Below are 22,954 nucleotides of genomic sequence, written 5' to 3' on the forward strand. Positions count from 1 at the left end.
ATGTTTTGAGTTATATGTTAATTTCTTTAAAATAAAAACCAAATATAAGCATACATAGTAACCCTTTTAACAGTATTTGTGTGTACAACATTTAGATTAACTACTGTATATGAATCAATTCATTTAATTTATTGATATAATCTTATTGTTTTATACATAAGTGCACATTTATATGCAAGTATATTTTATTGTCAGATTATATAATAGACTATATTTTTTGTTATATCTTTGATGAGGGCAAAAACTTTAATCCCATGCCTTCCTGCTCACTTTCTGTTTTTTTTTTTTTTTTTTGGAAATTAATTGTCACTGTTATTAACTAATTACCGGATTATTATACTTTTAGCTAGTAAATCAAAATAAAATGTATTAAACCCAAATACACTGACGATTCCACGTGACTAACTGCGTGCGGGACTAGTTTTCCCAGAAATACTTTCGGCTTCGCGCATGCGCGCTACATCATCCACCTTTAAAGCTTGTCAACAAACACAACGTGACCTCGTACCGAATCCTCTTCGCGTCTCAGTTATGATCGGTAAGCCATGACTCTGAATAAGCAGCTTGTTTAAGTTTTTGTGATAATTTTTTATGTCATGCCTTTTGCTGATCTGTGACAATATAAACGGAACCGAGTCTGGCTCATGAAGCCCAATAACATGCTGTTATATGTGCATTTACTTTCCACCTCCGAATAATCCTACAGAGAAGTTACTGTTTCCCCCCTTTGGTGTGTTGAGTTTAGGGCTGATGGACGGACAGAAATGCGTTGAGAGAATATCTCAAATGTCAGAGTAGATTTCTGCCGGTCGTTTGAGACTTTCTGACATTTCGCAACGCGCTCATTTCTCAGATCTCGCGAGGTTTTCCGTTTTTTTCAGACTTTCAGACACAACCACATACCCCCACACACACGGGTTGAAAGGAGCGGATTTTGGGGTAAATTCTTAAATCTCAAAATGTTTATTAAATTTCTAGAAAGTCTCAGACAGTGATTACAATTGTATATAAATACATTTGTACATTATTAAAATCAATGCATATATAAATCCCACATTTTATGTTACAGAACTATTCCAAAGTGGATTAAATTCATTATTTTCTTAAATATTTTACAAACAATATCCCATAATGACAACGTGAAAGAAGTGTATTTGAAATCTTTGCAAATGTATTAAAAAAAAAAAATTACATGTACATAAGTTTGCACAGCTTTTGAAATGACACTCAAAATTGAGCTCAGGTGCATCCTGTTTACTCTGATCATCATTGAGATGTTTCTACAACTCGATTGGAGTTCAGTTGATTGGACATGATTTGGAAATGCACACGTGTCTATATAAGGTCTTCCAATTAACAGTGCATGTCAGAGCAAGACCAAGCCATGAAGTCCAAGGAATTGTCTGTAGATCTCAGAGACAGGATTGTATCGAGACACAGACCTGGAGAAGGAAACAGAAACATTTCTGCAGCATTGAAGGTCCCAATGAGCACAGTGTCCTCAATCATCTGTAAATAGAAGAAGTTTGGAACTACCAGGACTTTTACTAAAGCGGGCCGCCCGGCCAAACTGAGCGATCTGGAGAGCAGGGCCCTAGTCAGGAAGGTGACCAAGAACTCGATGGTCACTCTGAAAGAGCTCCAGCGTTTCTCTGTGGAGAGAGGAGAAACTTCCAAAAGAACAACCATCTCTGCAACACTCCACCAATCAGGTCTGTATGGTAGAGTGGCCAGATGGTACCCACTGCTCAGTAAAAAGCACATGACAGCCTGCCTGGAGTTTGCCAAAAGGCACCTGAAGGACTCTCAGACCATGAGAAACAAAGATTGAACTCTTTGGCCTGAATGCCATGCATTATGTCTGGAAGAAACCAGGTACCACTCATCACCTGGCCAATACCATCCCTACAGTGAAGCATGGTGGCAGCAGCATCATGCTGTGGGGATGTTTTTCAGTGGCAGGAACTGGGAGACTAGTCAGGATGGAGGAACAGATGAATGCAGCAATGTACAGACACATCCTTGATGAAAACCTGCTTCTGAGCGCTCTGGACCTCAGACGGTTCATCTTCCAACAGGACAACGACCCTAACCACATAGTCTATATAGCAAAGGAGTGGCTATGGGACGACTCTGTAAATGTTCTTGAGTGGCGCAGCCAGAGCCCAGACTTGAACCTGATTGAACATCAATGGAGAAATCCAAAAAATGGCTGTGCACGTACACTCCCCATCCAACCTGAAGGAGCTTGAGAGGTTCTGCAAAGAAGAATCAGAGAAACTGCCCAAAAGATTGGTGTGTCAATTTACATTTTTTTTGTGTGCAAGCTTGTAGCATTTTTTCAAAAAGACTTGAGGCTGTAACTGGTGCCAAATGTGCTTCAACCAAGTATTGAGCAAAGGCTGTGAATACTTATGTACATGTGATTTTTATTGATTTTAATTTTTTATTTTCAATAAATGTAAACACATTTCATTCATAATTTAGACCAATATTATATACAGATTGATTTCTCCTCTTTAAACTGTTTCTCAAGCGCGTTCTCTCAGCACCACTGCTGCTACGTGAATATGACGTATCACAACACAGAGACCGAGGCGTGTCCTGAGAGTCACTTGGAATACAGATTAACATGGCAGAGGTAGAGCTGCATCTTCCTGGAGACAGAACAGGAAAAGAACCTCTTTCTTAATTTTAATATTTTTCTTCAATTTTTATTTTATTTTTTTTACACTACAAAGGTCTGTTTGTGAAAGGGCCATGTGTTAGAAGTCAGAAGGCACTTAAGTTAATTGATGATTTGCTGTCTTTTTGAACCAAAGAAATAAAAGTGAAGTATCTGTACCATATTAAATTGCAGAGCATCATATTTTTTTCTGTTGTTTCCAATGAATCGCATTTTGGTGCATCAAATAGAAATCGGACACGCTGCATCGTAATAGGGGCAAATCGCATCGATAGTTGCTTCATCCTAATGTATTGTTGACTGCTTATGCTGTATGAACACAACTTTCAAGTCATGGTCCAAGCTCTAACGTAAAGCCTTTTCTAAATGGAGGAGGGAGAGAAGAGGGAGATACATAATGTCAAAGATAATGACATTATGTGAAACAGGACGTTCAGTATATATTCGAACCACAATTTAATAGCCTCTTTGCTTTTCCATACCTGTACAAGTCATTACCAAAAGAACCGTTTCACTTGATGGACAGAAGTAGGATCGTCCTTGATTTTGCTCAGAGCATTCAGGGAATTATGCTATTGTAGGATTATAGTAATCTAGTATATGATGATTAAACCTCCGGGCATTTAAAAAAAAAAAAAAAAGATTTTTTGCCAATTGAACAGATTTATAGCCTGAAATGTGTAAAAGAATCTTAAATCAGTCTAAATAATCTTACAAAGATGGTATAAGAGTTACAATGTGTCAAACTTACAGTGGCGCTAGCAAAATTATAAAAGTTTCGTGCATCAGGCCACATACACACACACACAATTTAAAGTTTATACCAGGGGTCACCAACCTTTTTGAAACTGAGAGCTACTTCTTGGGTTCCGAATAATTTACCTTTTATTATATGTTGTTATTAATAATTTATGATATTCATCTATGTGAAGACACTGATTATGTTAATGAGTTCTCATAATAATCAACAATGTTTCATTGTTTCAGCTATTTTTAGAAAAGGCCCGTGGGCTACTCATGTGGTCCTTGCGGGCTACCTGGTGTTGACCCCTGGTTTATACAGTATAATAGTGTAAATTGCTTTGTTTTGCTTAATTATGTACTGCAATTTGTGAAATAATTAATAAATGACTGTATACTTCCCCTAAATTGATCACTATTCTTTAAAACTCCTGAGTAGTCTAGACCATGTCTCAACAATAAATACAAGTTACAATAGGGCCATCAAAACACATCTAAATTGTAATTCGGGGTCTACATGTAATTGTTTAATAATAACCTTATAACAGGGAATTTGCCCATATTCAAGATATATTTGCTTGCTAAGATACAACGGTTTGCTGTGAAGATTTGCTAGCATCCTAGTCATGGTGTGTCCTTGCCTCTTGCTCAGGGTTTGTTGGATAGGCACCAGATTCACTGAACGAACGATAAATAAAGTTCGCTTAACTTTAAGTAACCAGCATAAAAGTTATCCCCTCCTATGCCTCTTTAAAGTTTAATGAATGGCCTTAACTGCTAGGGGCTGTTGTACAGAGAGCCTGTCCCTCCCTAAGGAGCTTCAGACTCTAAAGAAGGACATATCGATTATGTCTTTGTTGTGTGTCTGAGATGTCTAAGGTGTTCGCTGATCCTGACTGGTGCTTGTCTGAGAGAATGGGAATGAATTGAGCAGAATATTTTCACCCTCAGGCTGCAGGATTTCTGTCGTGGCAATGCTATCTCTCGGAGGAATCGTGTCACTTAAATGCGATTTTTACATTAATTCAGCGTAGTGTATTAAGTGCATGGTGCCTAAATGCTCAGTAAAAAAAAATCGGAATATGGTATTAGTTCACTTTTGTAATTTAATGCACTCGCCCTGGAGCAAGTTTGTTAAAGCTATTGGATGCAGTGCTGGGAATTTGATGCCAGTGTATATTTTATTTTATAGTTCAGACATACCCAGACATGCACAGGGTACAAAACACTGTCAGTGTTTAAAAGGCTGACTTAGAGTTTAGTGTGTTTGAAACTACAACTAAAACTTGTGCTGTTTGCACATATGTATATACACTATATGGACAAAAGTTTGTAGACACCTGACCATGAGATTTGTATGTGTGTTTTTGACCATACCATTTCACATTTAGTCCACATTTGCTTATAGGATAACTAGAGGTCGACCAATTAATGGGTTTTGCCGATTAATCTGCACCGTTAGTCCATTTTAAATCGGTTTATTAATCGCATATTGTATCGTTCAACCTCCACTCTTCTGGAAAGATGTTCCACTAGATTTTGAAATATGCTTTTGGAGATTTGTGTGAGATAAATTTAGCCACAAAGGTGTAAGTAAAGTCAGGTGCTCATCAGGTAAGGAGGCATGGGGTGCAGTCAGCGTTCACATTCATTTTAAAGGGGTTCAATAGAGCTGAGGTCAAAGCTTTATAGCAGGCCACTCAAGATCTTCTACTCCAACCCATGTAAACCATATCTTCTTGGAGCTAGCTTTGTGCACAGGGACATTGACATGATGGAACAGGTTTGTGTCTCAAGTTTGTGTTAACATTTTGGAAGAACCACCTATTGCTGGAAAAGTCAGGTGCCCAAAACTTTGGTCTGTTTAGTGTGTACACATACAACACATGAAAATAATTCGAATTTCACAGAAGAAAATATGTATAAAAGTATGTTTATGGTCACTTGGACTTTTTGTAAAAGGTTCTCACACAAAGCAATGGCAAATTTAACACAAATGACTTGACAACTGTTGAAAATTAGAGTAATTTAAAATAAATTACATGAATAAAACAGAGCCCAATACATGAATGAAAAAAGTAAATAGTGATATTTTCTGTGCTAAGAGAACAGGGGTAGTTGGCTGCATGCATCCCATTTATGAAAATCAGAAGCATTATGGCTTAAGCACTAAGCTTGTGTCCAAACTAATAACACTGGACTGAGAAACGAGTGGTGACATTTTTGAACATAATAGGGCAAATGTATTTTGCTGCTGCATTGAAATACGACAGAGCACTGTGAATGCAGTTAAGTGCTAAATGATACAGTGACAGGCCTGCATGCGAGGTGAGAAGGGAAGCTACTCAGAAATGCCTGCTAATAGAAAATGTGGTAAAATTAGTGCCAAAAAAAAGCACATCAGTTTGAAATAACTGGAAAAGTGCGCAGGCCACTGAAATACAATGAGCAAGTGTTACAGATCTGAGAAGACAGGATGTCTTGCAGCAAGCTGCTCATAAGGATTTTAGCTATTAAAAAGGTGCACAGGGAGAAAGTTTTTCGAATAATTCAAATTGCACTTCTGCCCTGTGTGGATTAGAGATGGTAAGATTCCCTGTTTCGAGTTGGTGCATCTGCATGAAAATTAAAAAGGTGATGCATCTTAATGCATCTTAAAACGTGTGATTCTTATACAAGTATGTTCGTATGGCGATGCGTCGTTTTTAACGTTTTAATCAGTAAAAACTGATTTATTTATAAATAATTAGTATTAGCGCTATTCTTTAGTATAGTATTAGTATTAGCGCTATATTATTTAGAAAGTGACCAATAATTTGTAAAAATATTTGGTATGTAGATTGATTTCCCCTCTCTAAACTGTTTCTTAAGTGCGTTCTCTCAGCAGCACTGCTGCTACGTGAATATGACTTCTCACAACACTACAGAGACTGAGGCATCACATGAAATAGAGATTAACATGGCAGAGGTAGAGCTGCATTTTCCTGAAGACAGAACAAGAACAAGTTTTATTTCTTTTTACATTATTTTGCACTACAAAGGCATGTTTGTGAAATGACCATGTGTTAGAAGTCAGTAAATATATAATTTGCTGTCTGTCTGAGAAAAAGAAATTGCAATTAATCGCATTGTATTGAATCGAATCACAATCGGCTCGCACTGCATCGTAATGGGTTGAATCGCATAGCATCGCATTGGGTAGCTGCTTTGTATGTATATTTAATGTATCATATCATTGGCTATGCATCGAAATCCGAATCGCATCAGCCTCAGTTATGGAGATGCACATCCCCGAGCTTACATGTTCTCCCTGTGTTTTAAGGGCTTTCTCTGGAACTTTGATTCTCTCCAGCAATTGTCATTCCTATATTTTTGGTTTGGTGGAGGTTGTGTGTGGAGGTTGTTCAGTGTGTGTCTTGTGATGGGTTGGCACCCTATACAGGGTGTCCCCTGCTTTGCATTCTGAGTTCCCTGAGATGGTTCTGCTATCAACATGTGTAGGTTAAACTATATAGAAAATAGATGGATGGAAATGTCAGAGATGTATATAAAAGCAAGAGTAATCAGACAAATGTCCAAAGCATGCAGAATGCACAGTAATGGTTTTAGAGAGAATATAAAAGGCATAAGCTGCAGCGTTTGAGTGTTTGGTTTTATAAAAAATCTTTTTGCACTACAAAGGCCTGTGTGTGAAAGGGCCATGTGTTAGAAGTCAGATGTGTGGCAAACCGTGACAGTTGTGTCAAATTTAATACACAAACAGATTTGTAGGTTGTAACCAATAAACTTTTTGTAAATTTCAGCTTTCATTTCCAAAAGTATTGGAACAGATTATATATTATTATTTTCGGATACTAAGCGCAGCTTTGTTCAGTTGTTGTTTTCAGGATTCTCTTTCTTCAGTATTTGAAATCCCTGCTCCTTTGGTTATGGTCTGGTGATTGACTTGGCCAGTCTCAAATTTTTTTCCCCTGAAGTTCTTTGTTAAGTCGGCAACATGTTTGATCTTTTTTTAGCTGCATGATGAAGTTGCTCCCAATTAGATTAGTTATTTGTATTTCTCTGTTAAAAAAAAAAATATTTAAAATTAAAAAGGATTATTTTTTACATTTCCGAATGTATTATGCTGCTACTACGATGAGGTCATCCTCAGAAAAGACGAGTGAGCATGTTTTTAATCTGTTCTATTTTTCTGCTCTCTTTTTTGCCATCAGCTACTGTTGACGTTTATGTCCTTGTTAACAACACACGAAGTAAAACACATGAAGATGAAAAACCAGGGGTTTAAACCAAAAGCAGATTTTCAGATCTTTTTGCTAATTATGAAAGCATATTTGTGAAAAATTTCACTCATGACAAAGTAGTAACCACCAGAACCCCGAAGTTCTGTGCTTTTTTCTCACCACTTTTGCAATTGATCTGTTCCCCTGTGGCAAAGACATACTTTGTAGGACACAGGCTCAACGAATCAAAACATCATGCCTTGATAGAACAAGAAGCACTTGACTTCTAGTACTATATTTAATTTTTCAATTAATTTACTTACAAGTTTTTATGCGCCACTGGGGCATTTTGTCATTAGCTGCCAGTCAAATGCTATGGTGGGATTTATTAGAGTCTTGCCACATCAATGACTCAGCAGGATCGGCTTCTTCTACTATTCAAATTGCAAGTGGAAGAGGCTTCTGTGATTTTGACCCATGAGGTGGTAGTTTGCTTTCTAATATCTGTACAGAGTTTAGTTTTTTGTGACTTTGTATCGTTTTTATTTAGCTTTTTTTTTTCTTCTTTTTTTTGTGACTGGTCGGGAATTTGGCCTTAAAGGCGTGTTTTTCCTCTGCAGTTTCTGTAGGTATATTTTTACACTTTATGTGGGTTGACCGTGAATCCATCTGAGATTCTCATTAGCACAGTATCTCAAGAATGGGTGGTTGAATGTTTGTAGGATTTATTTGGAATTGTTGTTACCAGCAGAAGAACCGAATAGATTTTCAAATTGATGTACAAATGTCTAAAATGTTAAATGTTTTTTTTTTTTTTTAAATGGCCTGTTTGTATGGAAGCCTGTTTTTGACGCATTAAAAAGAAAAAGTTTGCGTTTTCGACTTTATTGCTTGCGAATCTGACTTCATTTCTTAGAATTCTGACTTTATTTCTTCCGATTTAGTTTTTTTGTCAGTAATTCCGACCATATTTCTAGCTATTCTCAATTTCTTTCTTTCGATTCCGCCTTTTTTTCTGGCAATTCCGACTTTATTTATTGCTATTCTTTTTGCTCGACTTTTTTTTTTTCTCCTAATTCTGACTTTTTTTCTCGTAAGTCTGACTTTTCCTGGCAATTCCGACTTCAGTCCACATTTTTTTTTCTTGCAATTCTGAGTTTTATTCTCACTAATCATGTAGTGTCACCTCCTCTGTATTGCCAGAAAGCTTTATTCGATTCAATTAATTTTTATTTGTATAGCACTTTAAACAATGAACATTGTCTCAAAGCAGCTTTACACAGATAATGTGGTGATAAAAATAAATAAGACGTTCTTTATAAGTGTAAGTTTGTCCCTAATGGGCGAGCCGGTGGTGACTGTGGCAAGCAAAAACTCCCTTTACACATTGAAAATTAAATAAGCTACAATCAATAGATCGATTTGTGAAACTATGGATATAATTATTTATTAGGCACTATTTTAGGCGTGGGTTCACAAACAGCAGTTTCACACACATTGTAATATTAAAGCGAAAGCAGAAGTGATAGCTCAAGCTACCTCCTGGTTGTTGGAAAAGAACTCAGAATTGGCAGAAATAAAGTCGGAATTAGGCAAACTTTTTTTTAATGTTACAGAAACTGGCTTCCATATGTTTGAAGTATATTTTAAGAGTATTTCATCTATACAATTTAATAGCATGAATGAATAGACTTGCTGCTGGTGGAGGCACCTTCTATCAACTTGCCTATCCATTGAGTTCCATTTGCTTTCTATAGTAAAATTGCTGGCTCTTGGTGCACAGTGCATGTTCCGACCATCAGTATGGTCAGCTGGTGATGGAGGCACCCCCTGTCAACTCAATTGGCCATTGAGTTCTTTTTGCTTTCTATTGTAATATTTGTGGGTTCTTGAACCACTTGTTTGAAGGCAGAGGTCTCCATTTTGTGGTGCACCAGAGTTTAGTTGATTGGTGCACATTGTAATATAGATAAAGCACATTAAATAGATAGTCAGTCAGTCAGTCAGTCAGTCAGTCAGTCAGTCAATGTATTGTATTGTATTGTATTGTATTGTATTGTACAGGTACACAGCAATGAAATGCAGTTTAGCATCTACCAGAAGTGCAAAAAGTAGCAAACGTGCAAATAGTGCAGATGAATATGTGGCATTCGTCATGATCATAATAAGTTGAAAAAATCCAACACTGCAGTCATATGTGTTAATTGGAAAGATAACTTCTAGGTTTTCTAGATGTCTGTTATAGGGACAGAGCATAATCATGCCACCGGTATGTTGTAAAAGCTACATTTGCAAAAGGGATTGAATAAATGAACAGAACTGGCTAAAGAAATGCTGAAGGAATGTTATTCCACTGGGTTGACCAGAAAAAAAGTTTGACAATGCATTCATATATTAAAAATATTTTTTTGGTGGTAATGGATGCACAAAGTACATGGCCTGAGGACAGGATTATGAGATCCAATAATATGAATACAAACATATTCATGTTTTTGTAGGATTTATATGAAATCTTTATTGTAACCGAAAGGGACTGATTACATTTTGGCTTGATCCAAAGTACATCCAAGCATCAAGGTAAAAAGATGCTTTTTTTTCTTTTCCTTTTTTCTTTGCTTTGAGAATGTTGATGGAGAATTATAGACAAGGTCAGAAGGAGTTGCATTGTGTGTTTGTGGATTTAGAGAAAGCGTATGACAGGGTGCCAAGAGAGGAGATGTGGAACTGTGTGAGGAAGTCCGGTGTGTCAGAGAAGTATGTGAGGGTGGTGCAGGACATGTATGAGGACAGTGTGACAGCAGTGAAGTGTGCAGTAGGAACGACAGACTGGTTTAAGGTGGAGGTTGAATTGCATCAAGGATCAGCTCTGAGTCCTTTCCTGTTTGCGGAGGTGATGGACAGGTTGATGGACGAGGTCAGACAGGAGTCTTCATGAACTATGATGTTTGTGGATGATATTGTTATTTGTGGTGAGAGAGGTGGAGGTATGTGCTGGAGAGAAGGGGAATGAAAGTCAGTAGGAGTAAGACAGAGTACATGTGCATAAATGAGAGGAAGGGCAGTGGAGTGGTGCGGTTACAGGGAGAAGAGGTGGAGAAGGTGGAGGAGTTCAGGTACCTGGGGTCAACAGTGCAAAGTAATGGAGAGTGTGTTAGAGAAATGAAGAAAAGAGTGCAGGCAGGGTGGAGTGGGTGAAGAAGAGTGACAGGAGTGATTTGTGATGGTAGAGTATCTGCAAAAATGAAAGGGAAAGTTTATAGGACTGCGGTGAGACCTGCGATGTTGTATGGATTAGAGGCAGTGGCATTGAGATGGAGCTGGAGGTAGCAGAGCTGAAGATGTTAAGGTTTTCGTTGGGAGTGATGAGGATGGACAGGATTAGAAATGAGTTTATTAGAGGGACATTCTCCTTTGGTAGGAGAATGCTGAGGATGGAGCCACCAGGAAGGAGGAAAAGAGGAAGACCAAGAAGGAGGTTTATGGATGCGGTGAGGGAAGACATGCAGGTAGTTGGTGTGAAAGAGGCAGATGTAGAGGACAGGGTGGTATGGAGACGGATGATCCGCTGTGGCGACCCCTAATGGGAGCAGCCGAAAGAAGAAGTAGTAGTTTTTAATTATCTTTCTTGTCTTTTTATTATCTTTTATGTATTTATCAATACCATACAGCAGCTGTTTTTCCTTTATTAAGTTATCTTGGCGATTCATACCGAACCTTTGCTAAGTGGTTAAAAGGAATGGAGCTAATCTGCTTCTTTTGTACAAACTTTGAGGATCACAATTGTTCAGGACGTCTTTGGATGTTTTTGCTGTAGCATGAAATTGTCTCTTCACTTTAACTAGGAGACTCAAACCTGCTCCAGCATGACGCTATTTCTGTGCACAAAGCAACCTCCATGACGAGATGCTTTACAAGGATTGGATTGGAAGTTCTTGAGTGGCCTGCTATAGAGCTCTGACCTCAACCCTACTGAACACCTTTGAGATGAATGTGAATGCTGGCTGCACCCCAGACCCCCTCACCTCACCTACATCAGTACCTGACATTTTCTAACACTCCTGTAGCAAATGTGGACTAAATGTGGAATGGCATGTTAAAAAAACCCTTGAGCACAAATCTCCATAAGTTCAAAAAGCACATGAAAAAGTCAAGTGTCTTAATACTTCTGACAATATACATGTGCATCCAAATAAACTTGAATATTGTGCAAAAGTTTATTGTAATTTAATTCAAATGATACCCATTACACTTAAAATGAAATATTTCAAGCCTTTTTGTTTTCATTTGGATGATTACAGCTTAGAGCCCATAAAAACAAAAATCTAGTATCTCAGAATATTTCCTAAGATCAATCAAAAAACGATTTAGCCTACAGAAATGTTTATCCTTTATTAGTTTATGCACTCACTACTCCTTCAGCATGAATTACTGCATCTATATGGCATGCTAAGATGTCATTGAACCTCGGGTAGCCTTCAGCTCATCTGTGTTGTGTGTTTGCGTGCTTCTCATTTGTTCCTTGACAATACTCGGCAGATGATAGGGCACCTCGAATCGTTACCGTCATTACCGAAACTTTCCACTTCAAGCAACTTGGACTATGTGCCTCACTCATTTTCCTTCCAGATTCTGGACCATGATTTCCAAATTAAAGGTTAAGTTTACTTTCACCTCGAAAAAAGGAACTTTGGACGAGTGAAGAACAGTCCAGTTCTTTTTCTCCTTCACCCAGGTAAGATGCTTCTGAAGTTGTCTCTGGTTCAGGAGTTGATTGGTACTAGGAATATAACAGTAGCCTGTTTCCTGAAGATGTGTTTGGTGGCTCTTGATGCATTGACACCAGCATCAGTCCACTGCTTGAAGCTCTCCCAAGTTCTTTAATCGGCCTTGCTTGGCAATCTTCTCAAGACTGCAGTCAGTTCTGCTGCTTGTACACCTTTTCCTACTTAACTTCTCCGTCAGACAACTTTCTATGAATATGCTTAAATACAGCACTCTGCAAACAGCCAGGCCTGTCAGCAAAGACCTTCTGGTCTGCAATCATGAGTGACTCATGATTGTCTTTACAACAGGTCAGCAGTCCTTCACATGATGATGGTTGCATGTACTGAACTCTACCTTGTATTTATGCCATATAAATGTAATGTAATCAAACTTAAAATGAAATACTGTAATAGTTTGTGAAAGATTTTATTATATATATATATATATATATATATATATATATATACACATATATATATATACATGGCGGTATGACGCACGCATTGGTTTTTTAACGCACCATTAGGGTTTACAGAGAATGGTCCGAAAAAGAGAAAATATCCAGTGAGCGGCAGTTCTGTGGGCGCAAATGCCTTGTTGATGCCAGAGGTCAGAGGAGAATGGCCAGACTGGTTTGAGCTGATAGAAAGGCAACAGTAAATCAAATAACCACTCGTTACAACCAAGGTATGCAGGAGAGCATTTCTGAAAGCACAACACGTCGAACGTTGAGGCGGATGGACTACAGCAGCAGAAGACCACACCGGGTGCCACTCCAGACAGCTAAGAACAGGAAACTGAGGCTACAATTCGCACAGGCTCACCAAAATTGGACAATAGAACATTGGAAAAACGTTTGCCTAGTCTGATGAGTCTCAATCAGACCAGTTTGTCTCAATTTCTGCTGCAACATTAAGATGGTAGGGTCAGAATTTGGCATCAACAAAATGAAAGCATGGATCTATCCTGCCTTGTATCAACGGTTCAGGCTGGTGGTGGTGGTGTAATGGTGTGGGGGATATTTTCTTGGCACACTTTGGGCCCAAAAGTACCAATTGAGCATCGTGTCAACGCCACAGCCTACCTGAGTATTGTTGCTGACCATGTCCATCCCTTTATGACCACAGTGTACCCATTTTCTGATGGCTACTTCCAGCAGGATAACGCGTCATGTCATAAAGCGCGAATCATTTCAGACTGATTTCTCGAACATGACAATGAGTTCACTGTACTCAAATGGCCTCCACAGTCACCAGATCTCAATCCAGTAGAGCACCTTTGAATCAACTGGAGATTTGCATAATGGATGTGCAGCCGAAAAATCTGCAGCAACTGCGTAATGCTATCATGTCAATATGGACCAAAATCTCTGAGGAATGTTTCCACTACCTTGTTGAATCTATGCCACGAAGGATTAAGGCAGTTCTGAAGGCAAAAGGGGGTCCAACCCGGTACTAGTAAGGTGTACCTAATAAAGTGGCCGGTGAGTGTGTGTGTGTGTGTGTGTGTGTGTGTGTGTATATGTGTATATATACAGTGAGGAAAATAAGTATTTGAACACACTGCTATTTTGCAAGTTCTCCCACTTAGAAATCATGGAGGGGTTTAAAATTGTCATCGTAGGTGCATGTCCACTGTGAGAAACATAATCTAAAAAAAAAATCCAGAAATCACAATGTATGTTTTTTTTTACTATTTATTTGTATGATACAGCTGCAAATAAGTATTTGAACACCTGATAAAGTCAATGTTAATATTTGGTACAGTAGCCTTTGTTTGCAATTACAGAGGTCAAACGTTTCCTGTAGTTTTTCACCAGGTTTGCACACACTGCAGGAGGGATTTTGGCCCACTCCTCCACACAGATCTTCTCTAGATTAGTCAGGTTTCTGGCCTGTCGCTGAGAAACATGGAGTTTGAGCTCCCTCCAAAGATTCTCTATTGGGTTTAGGTCTGGAGACTGGCTAGGCCTTGCCAGAACCTTGATATGCTTCTTACAGAGCCACTTCTTGGTTATCCTGGCTGTGTGCTTCAGGTCATTGTCATGTTGGAAGACCCAGCCTCGACCCATCTTCAATGCTCTAACTGAGGGAAGGAGGTTGTTCCCCAAAATCTCAATACATGGCCCCGGTCATCTTTTCCTTAATACAGTCGCCCTGTCCCATGTGCAGAAAAACACCCCCAAAGCATGATGCTACCACCCCCATGCTTCACAGTAGGGATGGTGTTCTTTGGATGGTACTCATCATTCTTCTTCCTCCAAACACGTTTAGTGGAATTAAGACCCAAAAGTTCTATTTTGGTCTCATCTGACTACATGACTTTCTCCCATGACTCCTCTGGATCATCCAAATGGTCATTGGTAAACTTAAGACGTGCCTGGACATGTGCTGGTTTAAGCTGGGGAACCTTCCGTGCCATGCACAATTTCAAACCATGACGTCTTAGTGTATTACCAACAGTAACCTTGGAAACGGTGGTCCCAGCTCTTTTCAGGTCATTGACCAGCTCCTCCCGTGTAGTTCTGGGCTGATTTCTCACCTTCCTTAGGATCATTGAGAACCCACGAGGTGAGATCTTGCATGGAGCCCCAGTCCGAGGGAGATTGAGTCATGTTTAGCTTCTTCCATTTTCTAATGATTGCTCCAACAGTGGACCTTTTTTCACCAAGCTGCTTGGCAATTTCCCCGTAGCCCTTTCCAGCCTTGTGGAGGTGTACAATTTTGTCTCTAGTGTCTTTGGACAGCTCTTTGGTCTTGGCCATGTTAGTAGTTGGATTATTACTGATTGTATGGGGTGGACAGGTGTCTTTATGCAGCTAACGACCTCAAACAGGTGCATCTAATTTAGGATAATAAATGTAGTGGAGGTGGACATTTTAAAGGCAGACTAACAGGTCTTTGAGGGTCAGAATTCTAGCTGATAGACAGGTGTTCAAATACTTATTTGCAGCTGTGTCATACAAATAAATAGTTTAAAAATCATATATTGTGATTTCTGGTGGCGTACGCTCAAAACTAGGCTGAAAACTTGCATAATTCACTTTCCACGCAATGGTTGTGATTTATAAAAAAAACAACACGTTTATAAATGATACCCCTGGACAGGAAAACACAGAAGACGTTGCAGACAGCGAGGAACGAGGAGAAAATTCAGGCCAAAAAACACAAAAGAAAGTTTCCGAAGTTTGGGATAATTTCAAACTAAAACATAAAGAAAACCGTATAGTACGTTTACCTTTATTTATTTATTTATTTATTTATTTATTTATTTATTTATTTATTTATTTATTTATTTAAGTAATTTGAAATAGATTTTTTGAGACCTGTCTTATTTTCTCTTGTTTAGCATTGCTCTTTAATGAAGAACAAGTACTGCTTATCTTATGAACTTATCAGCAGAATACCCGATTACTAAAATGATCGATAGCTGACCTAATTTTATGATGAAGAATTTCTAATCTGCCAAAATACATTTACAGTAGCGATGGTAAGATTCACAAATTCGCATCGGTGCTTTGGCATAAAAGTTAACGATGTGATGCATCTATTTAAAAAAAGTGTGTATCGGATACATATGTGATGCATCGATTTATAAAAAGTGTGTCGGATACAAAGTGGCATTTGTATCATGATGCATCGTTTATATCATATTTGCATCTGTAAAACCTGATTTAATTATATATAATTATTAGTTTTAGCGCTATAGTTCCCTGGTGGTCTAGTGGTTAGGATGCGGCGCTCTCACCGCTGCAGCCCGGGTTCGATCCCCTGTCAGGGAACCTACCCCAGTCACTCTTAGTGCCAGTCCCAAGCCTGGATAAATTGGGTGGGTTGCGTTAGGAAGGGCATCCAGCGTAAAAACATGCCAAATCAAATATGCGGAGGATCTGCTGTGGCGACCCCTAACGGGAGAAGCCGAAAGAACGTTTTTATTAGTATTAGCGCTATACTTTTTGTATGTGACCAATAATTTGACCAATAGTAGTTTGATTTCTTCTCACTAAACTGTTTCTTATACGCGTTCTCTCAGCACCGCTGCTGCTACGTGAATATGACGTATCACAACACTACGGAGACCGAGACGTATCCTGAGAGTCACTTAGAATACAGATTAACATGGCAGAGGTAGAGCTGCATCTTCCTGGAGCCAGAACAGGAGAAGAACCTCTGGTTTTACTTCATCGTTTTTCTATTTTTGCACTCCAAAGGGCCTGTTTGTGAAAGTGAGATGCATTAGAAGACAGAAGGCACTTAAGTAAATTGATGATTTGCTGTTTGTCTGAGCATCATATTTCTTCCATTGCATTGTATTGAATTCGTATTGAATTACATTGTGTTTAATCGAATCGAAATCGGATCTCACTGCATTGTAATAGGGGAATCGCATTGCATCGGTAGCTGCTTCATATGTATCTTTAATGTATCATATTGTTGGCTATGCACTGAGATGCGAATCGCATCAACCTTAGTTGTGGAGATGCACATTTTTAATATATCTCTAATGCGTACAGTTGTCCTGCACTGTATATGTTGTATACAGTTTACATTTATGGCATTTGGCAGATGCCCTTATCCAGAGCAGGTTAAAGGCCTTGCTCAAAGGCCCAGCAGTGACAGCTTAGTGGTGATGGGATTTGAACTTATGACTTTCTGATCAGAAGTTCAACATCTTCACCACTGAGCTTCCACTTTCCCCAATTTTTATGACTTCAAAATGTATTTATTGTACAATTACTTTCTATTATCCCCTCAATAAAAAAAATTATATTTCTCGCTGAAAGTTTCTTGTTGTGCTGAAGCAGTTGTGTTCTTTTATGTCAAAGTGTAAATACAACAGTGATATTCAGCATCACTGATGCATATAATGTATCTTCTTCTTCTTTCGGCTGCTTCCATTAGGGGTCGCCACAGCGGATCATCCGTCTCCATACCACCCTGTCCTCTACATCTGCCTCTTTCACACCAACTACCTGCATGTCTTCCCTCACCACATCCATGAACCTCCTCCTTGGCCTTCCTCTTTTCCTCCTACCTTGTGGCTCCATCCTCAGCATTCTTCTACCAATATAATTCATGTCCCTCCTTTGCACATGTCCAAACCATCTCAATCTCGCCTCCCTCACCTTGTCACCAAAACATCCTACATGTGCTGTCCCTCTAATAAACTCATTTCTAATCTTGTCCATCCTCGTCACTCCCAACGAAAACCTTAACATCTTCAGCTCTGCCACCTCCAGCTCCAACTCCTGTCTTTTACTCAATGCCACTGTCTCTAATCCATACAACATCGCAGGTCTCACCACAGTCCTATAAACTTTCCCTTTCATTCTTGCAGATACCCTACTATCACAAATCACTCCTGTCACTCTTCTCCACCCACTCCACCCTGCCTGCACTCTTTTCTTTACTTCTCTAACACACTCTCCATTACTTTGCACTGTTGACCCCAGGTACCTGAACTCCTCCACCTTTTCCAGCTCTTCTCCCTGCAACCGCATCACTCCACTGCCCTCCCTCTCATTCACACACATGTACTCTGTCTTACTCCTACTGACTCTTATTTCCCTTCTCTCCAACGCATATCTCCACCTCTCCAGGCTCTTCTTAACCTGCTCCCTACTCTCACCACAAATGACAATATCATCCGCAAACATCATAGTCCAGGGAGACTCCTGTCTAATCTCGTCCGTCAACCTGTCCATCACCACTGCAAACAGGAAAGGGCTCAGGGCTGATCCTTGATACAGTCCAACCTTCACCCTGAACCAGTCTGTCGTACCTACTGCACACTTCACTGCCGTCACACTGTCCTCATACATGTCCTGCACCACCCTCACATACTTCTCTGACACACCTGACTTCCTCATACAATACCACAACTCCTCTCTTGGCACTCTGTCGTACGCTCTCTCTAAATTCACAAATACACAATGCAATTCCTTCTGTCCTTCTCTATACTTCTCCATCAACATCCTCAAAGCAAATAAGGCATCTGTGGTGCTCTTCCTCGGCATGAAACCATACTGTTGCTCACAGATTGTCACCTCTTCTCTCAGCCTGGCTTCCACTACTCTTTCCCATAACTTCATGGTGTGACTGATCAACTTAATTCCCCTGTAGTTACTGCAAGACTTCACATCTCCTTTATGCTTGAAGATCGGTACCAGCACACTTCTTCTCCATTTCTCAGGCATCTTCTCCCCTTCCAGAATCCTGTTAAACAACCTGGTCAAAAACTCCACTGCCATCTCTCCTAAACATCTCCACGCTTCTACCGGTATGTCATCTGGTCCAACCGACTTTCCACTCTTCATCCTCTTAATCGCTGCTCTCACTTCCTCCTTACTAATCCTATCTACATCCTGCTTCACCAACTCCACATCGTCCAACCTTCTCTCTATCTGATTTTCCTCATTCATCAGCTGCTCAAAATACTCCCTCCACCTTCTGAACACACTCTCCTCACTAGTCAAGACATTTCCCTCTCCATCCTTTACTGCTCTAACTTGCAGTACATCCTTCCCAGCTCGGTCCCTCTGCCTGGCCAATCGGTATAAAGTCCAACCTCTCATACAGCTCCTCATATGGCTTTTCCTTGGCTTTCGCCACATCCCTCTTTACCTGCTGCCGCATCTCCTTGTACTCCTGCCTACTTTTCTCATCACTCTGTCTATCCCACTTCTGTTTTGCCAACCTCTTTCTCCTTATGCTTTCCTGCACTTCCTCATTCCACCACCACATCTCCTTGTCTTGCTTTCTATTTCCAGATGTCACACCAAGTACTTTTCTAGCTGCCTCCCTCATCACTCCTGCAGTACTTGCCCAATCATCCAACACCTCTTCACCACCACCGAGCCCCTGTCTGACCTCTTCCCTGAACCTCACACTACACTCTTCCTCCTTAAGTTTCCACCATCTTATTCTTCTTTCAGTCCTCACTCTCCTCCTCTTCTTTTTTCGCCTCCAAAACCATCCTACAGACCACCATCCAATGCTGTCTAGCTACACTGTCTCCTGCCAACACCTTACAGTCTCCAATCTCCTTCAGGTTGCATCTCCTGCATAGCACATAGTCCACCTGTGTGCACCTTCCTCCACTCTTATATGTCACTCTATGATCCTCCTCCTTCTTAAAATAAGTGTTCACCACTGCCATTTCCATCCTTTTAGCAAAATCTACCACCATCTGCCCTTCCACATTCCTCTCCTTAAAATCATATCTACCCATCACCTCCTCATCACCTCTGTTCCCTTCACCTACATGGCCATTAAAGTCTGCCCCAATCACCAATCATTCTTTCCTAGGTACACCATCTACCACTTCATTTAATTCACTCCAGAATTTTTCCTTCTCCTCCATCTCACAGCCAACTTGGGGAGCATAAGCACTGATGACATTTATCATCATCCCTTCAACTTCCACCTTCACGATCATCACCCTATCAGAAACTCTCTTCACCTCCACTACACTCTTACTGTACTCTTCCTTCAGAATCACCCCTACACCATTTCTCTTTCCATCCACACCATGATAAAACAGTTTGAACCCACCTCCAATGTTCCTGGCCTTACTCCCTTTCCACTTGGTCTCCTGAACACAACAGATCTACCTTTCTCCTCTCCATCATATCAGCTACCTCTCTCCCTTTACCCGTCATAGTACCAACATTTAAAGTACCAACCCGAACCTCCACTCTCCTACACTGCTCCTTTCCCTGCCGTCTCCGAAGACGTCTTCCTCCTCTCCTCCTCCTCCTCTCCTCCTCCTCCTTCGGCCAACAGTAGCCCAATTTCCACCGGTAACCTGTCGGCTAACGATACCTGTGGCGTTCGTTGTTAACCCGGGCCTCGACCGATCCGGTATGAAATTCTCATTTGTGATCCGCATATTTGATTTGGCACATGTTTTACGCTGGATGCCCTTCCTAATGCAATCCTCCCCATTTACCCTGGGTTGGGACCGGCACTAAGAGTGCACTGGCTTGTGCATCCATAATGGCTGGGTTGATGCATATAATGTATAATGTGTCATATCTGCATTCTAGATGATGATTGGCTGGCAGATTGAACCATAGAAAACAGCATTTATCTGTGAGTTTGGAGACTAAATTTGTCTCAGTTTTTAAAATATTCACTACAAAAGTGATCATGAAATGTGTGAACCTTTATCAGGGTTTTTACTTTGTACCTGCTGCGCTGCATTGGAGGATAGTAACAGAGTGACAGTGGATATCTTCCCAAAGTGGAAGTGATCAGCGAGGTCAGGCAGGTTTGTTCATTAACAGAGATCGAGAGAGAGGAGAGAGAGAGAGGAGAGAGAGAGAGAGAGAGAGAGAGAGAGAGAGACTTGATTCAGAGAGACAGACGCCAGGGCACTCTTGGGACAGGAGCAAGCAGGGACAGGATTATTTACTCACTGTGTTTGGAGTCCAAGGAGAGAATAAATTGCTATTGATTTCCGGACCCCTTTGTTAAGTGTCTTTCTTGCCTTTGGAGTGACTGTGGGCTAAGAATAATTTCCTTTAATATGTACCCGCATTTATCTCGGGCTTTTTTTCTCGAAGTGCATACCAGGCGCTAGTTGGTATTCAGCCCTGCATAGACTGAAGAAAGTGTTTCCTTAGAGGTTTTACACAAGCAGGAGGAAGCAGTTCTGTGCAGGACCACGTAGCAAGAAACCTTACTGGAAAAGAAGAGACAATTTTTTTCATGTATTAGAAGAGTGATTTGTGTAAAGCATTGGTCTAAAGGGCAGTTAAACATGACAGGATTGCTGTGATGTAGAGACTCGGGATCGAAGAATCTGCTTGATATACGAGCTGCAAGCTTCAGGCTTCATCAGGCTGGATATGTCACTTCATACGTGGCACCGTTACAGTTACGTGTATATCACATGCCAGTATGAGTCATCCCCGATTTCAGTGACAGTAAAAAAAAAAGAATTTATAGCCACTAGCTGATAACAAAAGACTTCAACAATCATTATAATCATACATCAATATTCAATAGCACCTTTGCTCCTTTATCTATCTGAAGCTTGATATGTCTTTTCAGTCATTTTTTTCCGTTTACCGGGTTCACCCGAGGCGCACAAAAAAAAGGGGACCTTGAGAAATCGGGGCTTTGGTGCGTGCTGGCAGAAAGGAAATTGGTGTGTCAATCACGAGTTTTCATATCTCCAAGCAAGTTGTCATGAGAACGAGAGAAATTGATGGAGAAGGGGAAAAAGGGAAAAAACGGCAATAAATGAAGAATCGTGGCGAAATCGAGCGAAGGGGACAGATACTTCACTAGACGAGGTGAGTCCCGCTGCCTAATTACAGCAGGAGACATTACAGCCTTCTGCAACCTAGAGCAGGATAATGACTGCATTACTGTCAGTCAAGTCAGCGATAGTGTTTCTTTTATTTGGCGTACAGTCCGTTAGTGTCCTTGACAGGTTTAAAAGGTCACGTCAATTTCAGATGACTGCATTTCTCTCAATGAAGCCTAGAACAGAATTCTGAAATCTCATCTTTCTTCATGTATTCAAACATTTGTGTTGGACGTTGCAAAATATTGCACTTTTTTTTTAAATTTTTTTTTTTATGTTTTTAGAAAATGTATTTAGATTTTTAATAAAAAGAACTTTAACCTTTTGGGGGGGGGGAAACCTAATGTGCAAAATTATTGGAAATATTTGAAATTCCCATGCATTGAAGAAAATATTCCCATTAATATATTTTACATTTTCACCTGAGTGATTAGAAACCGTTTATTTTTTTCATCTAATTGTGGAGAGGATGTTATATTTGCCACATAAACATGGCCAGTTGACCTCCTTTGACCTCCATGGATAGGCATCACTCATTATTATGTAGCGGTTGCATCAGGTATATGCGGAATTTGTAAGAGGCCATGCATTATGACATTTTTTTCGACTTTCTCGTGATCACAACTTTTTGTCATGATCTCAATGTATTCTCCTGCCTTGTGAATGTTTCTTATGTACATTGTGGAGTACAGATTTCAGATGCCAATGCGTACTCATAATTTTCTTGCAGTAACAAAAGTTTTCTCATGATCTCGACAAAACAACTTCTGTTATGTTGTTTAGTTTTTTTTCTTTTGCAACAAAATTACATACTTAAGAAAGATCATTAAACACAAAAGCTAAAAGAAAAGCTCTTTACTATAACAAAAGTGTAAATCACCATTTAATTAGGTTTTTAGGTGCATTGGTTATCATGTTTTTGGGGGGGTCACTGTATGATTTGTTCTTTTCAAATCAGTAATTTTTATGCTGTAGTAATACTCGGATATAAAACCGTCTAAAAACAAGTTAAGTGATCAGCAGTAAATATCTTCAACTACAGTGGTAAAGAGTTAATTTTTATGTGCAATCTGGACTGCAGACTGAACATATGTTAATTTTGCTATAACAGTGTAAATTAAGCTTGTGTACTCGACTGGATGCTACTAATTCCGAACATTACTGCAGTTAAATATAAGTTCAATAAAAGTAATTTAACGTTGTAAGAATTTTATATATAAAAAAC

General features: G+C 39.8%; 1 protein-coding gene across 1 annotated transcript in view; it reads left to right on the forward strand.

Moving 5' to 3' along the window:
* The first annotated feature begins 415 nt into the window (after positions 1–415).
* Positions 416–22,954, forward strand: part of prkn (parkin RBR E3 ubiquitin protein ligase) — a 162,550-nt gene continuing 140,011 nt past the window's right edge. The window contains 1 exon segment of the mRNA XM_083540027.1: positions 416–538. Coding sequence (XP_083396153.1) covers positions 451–538 — 88 coding nt within the window. The 5' untranslated portion in view covers positions 416–450.

Source organism: Silurus aristotelis, assembly GCF_946808225.1.
Source record: "Silurus aristotelis genome assembly, chromosome: 4".
NCBI classification, from domain to species: domain Eukaryota; kingdom Metazoa; phylum Chordata; class Actinopteri; order Siluriformes; family Siluridae; genus Silurus; species Silurus aristotelis.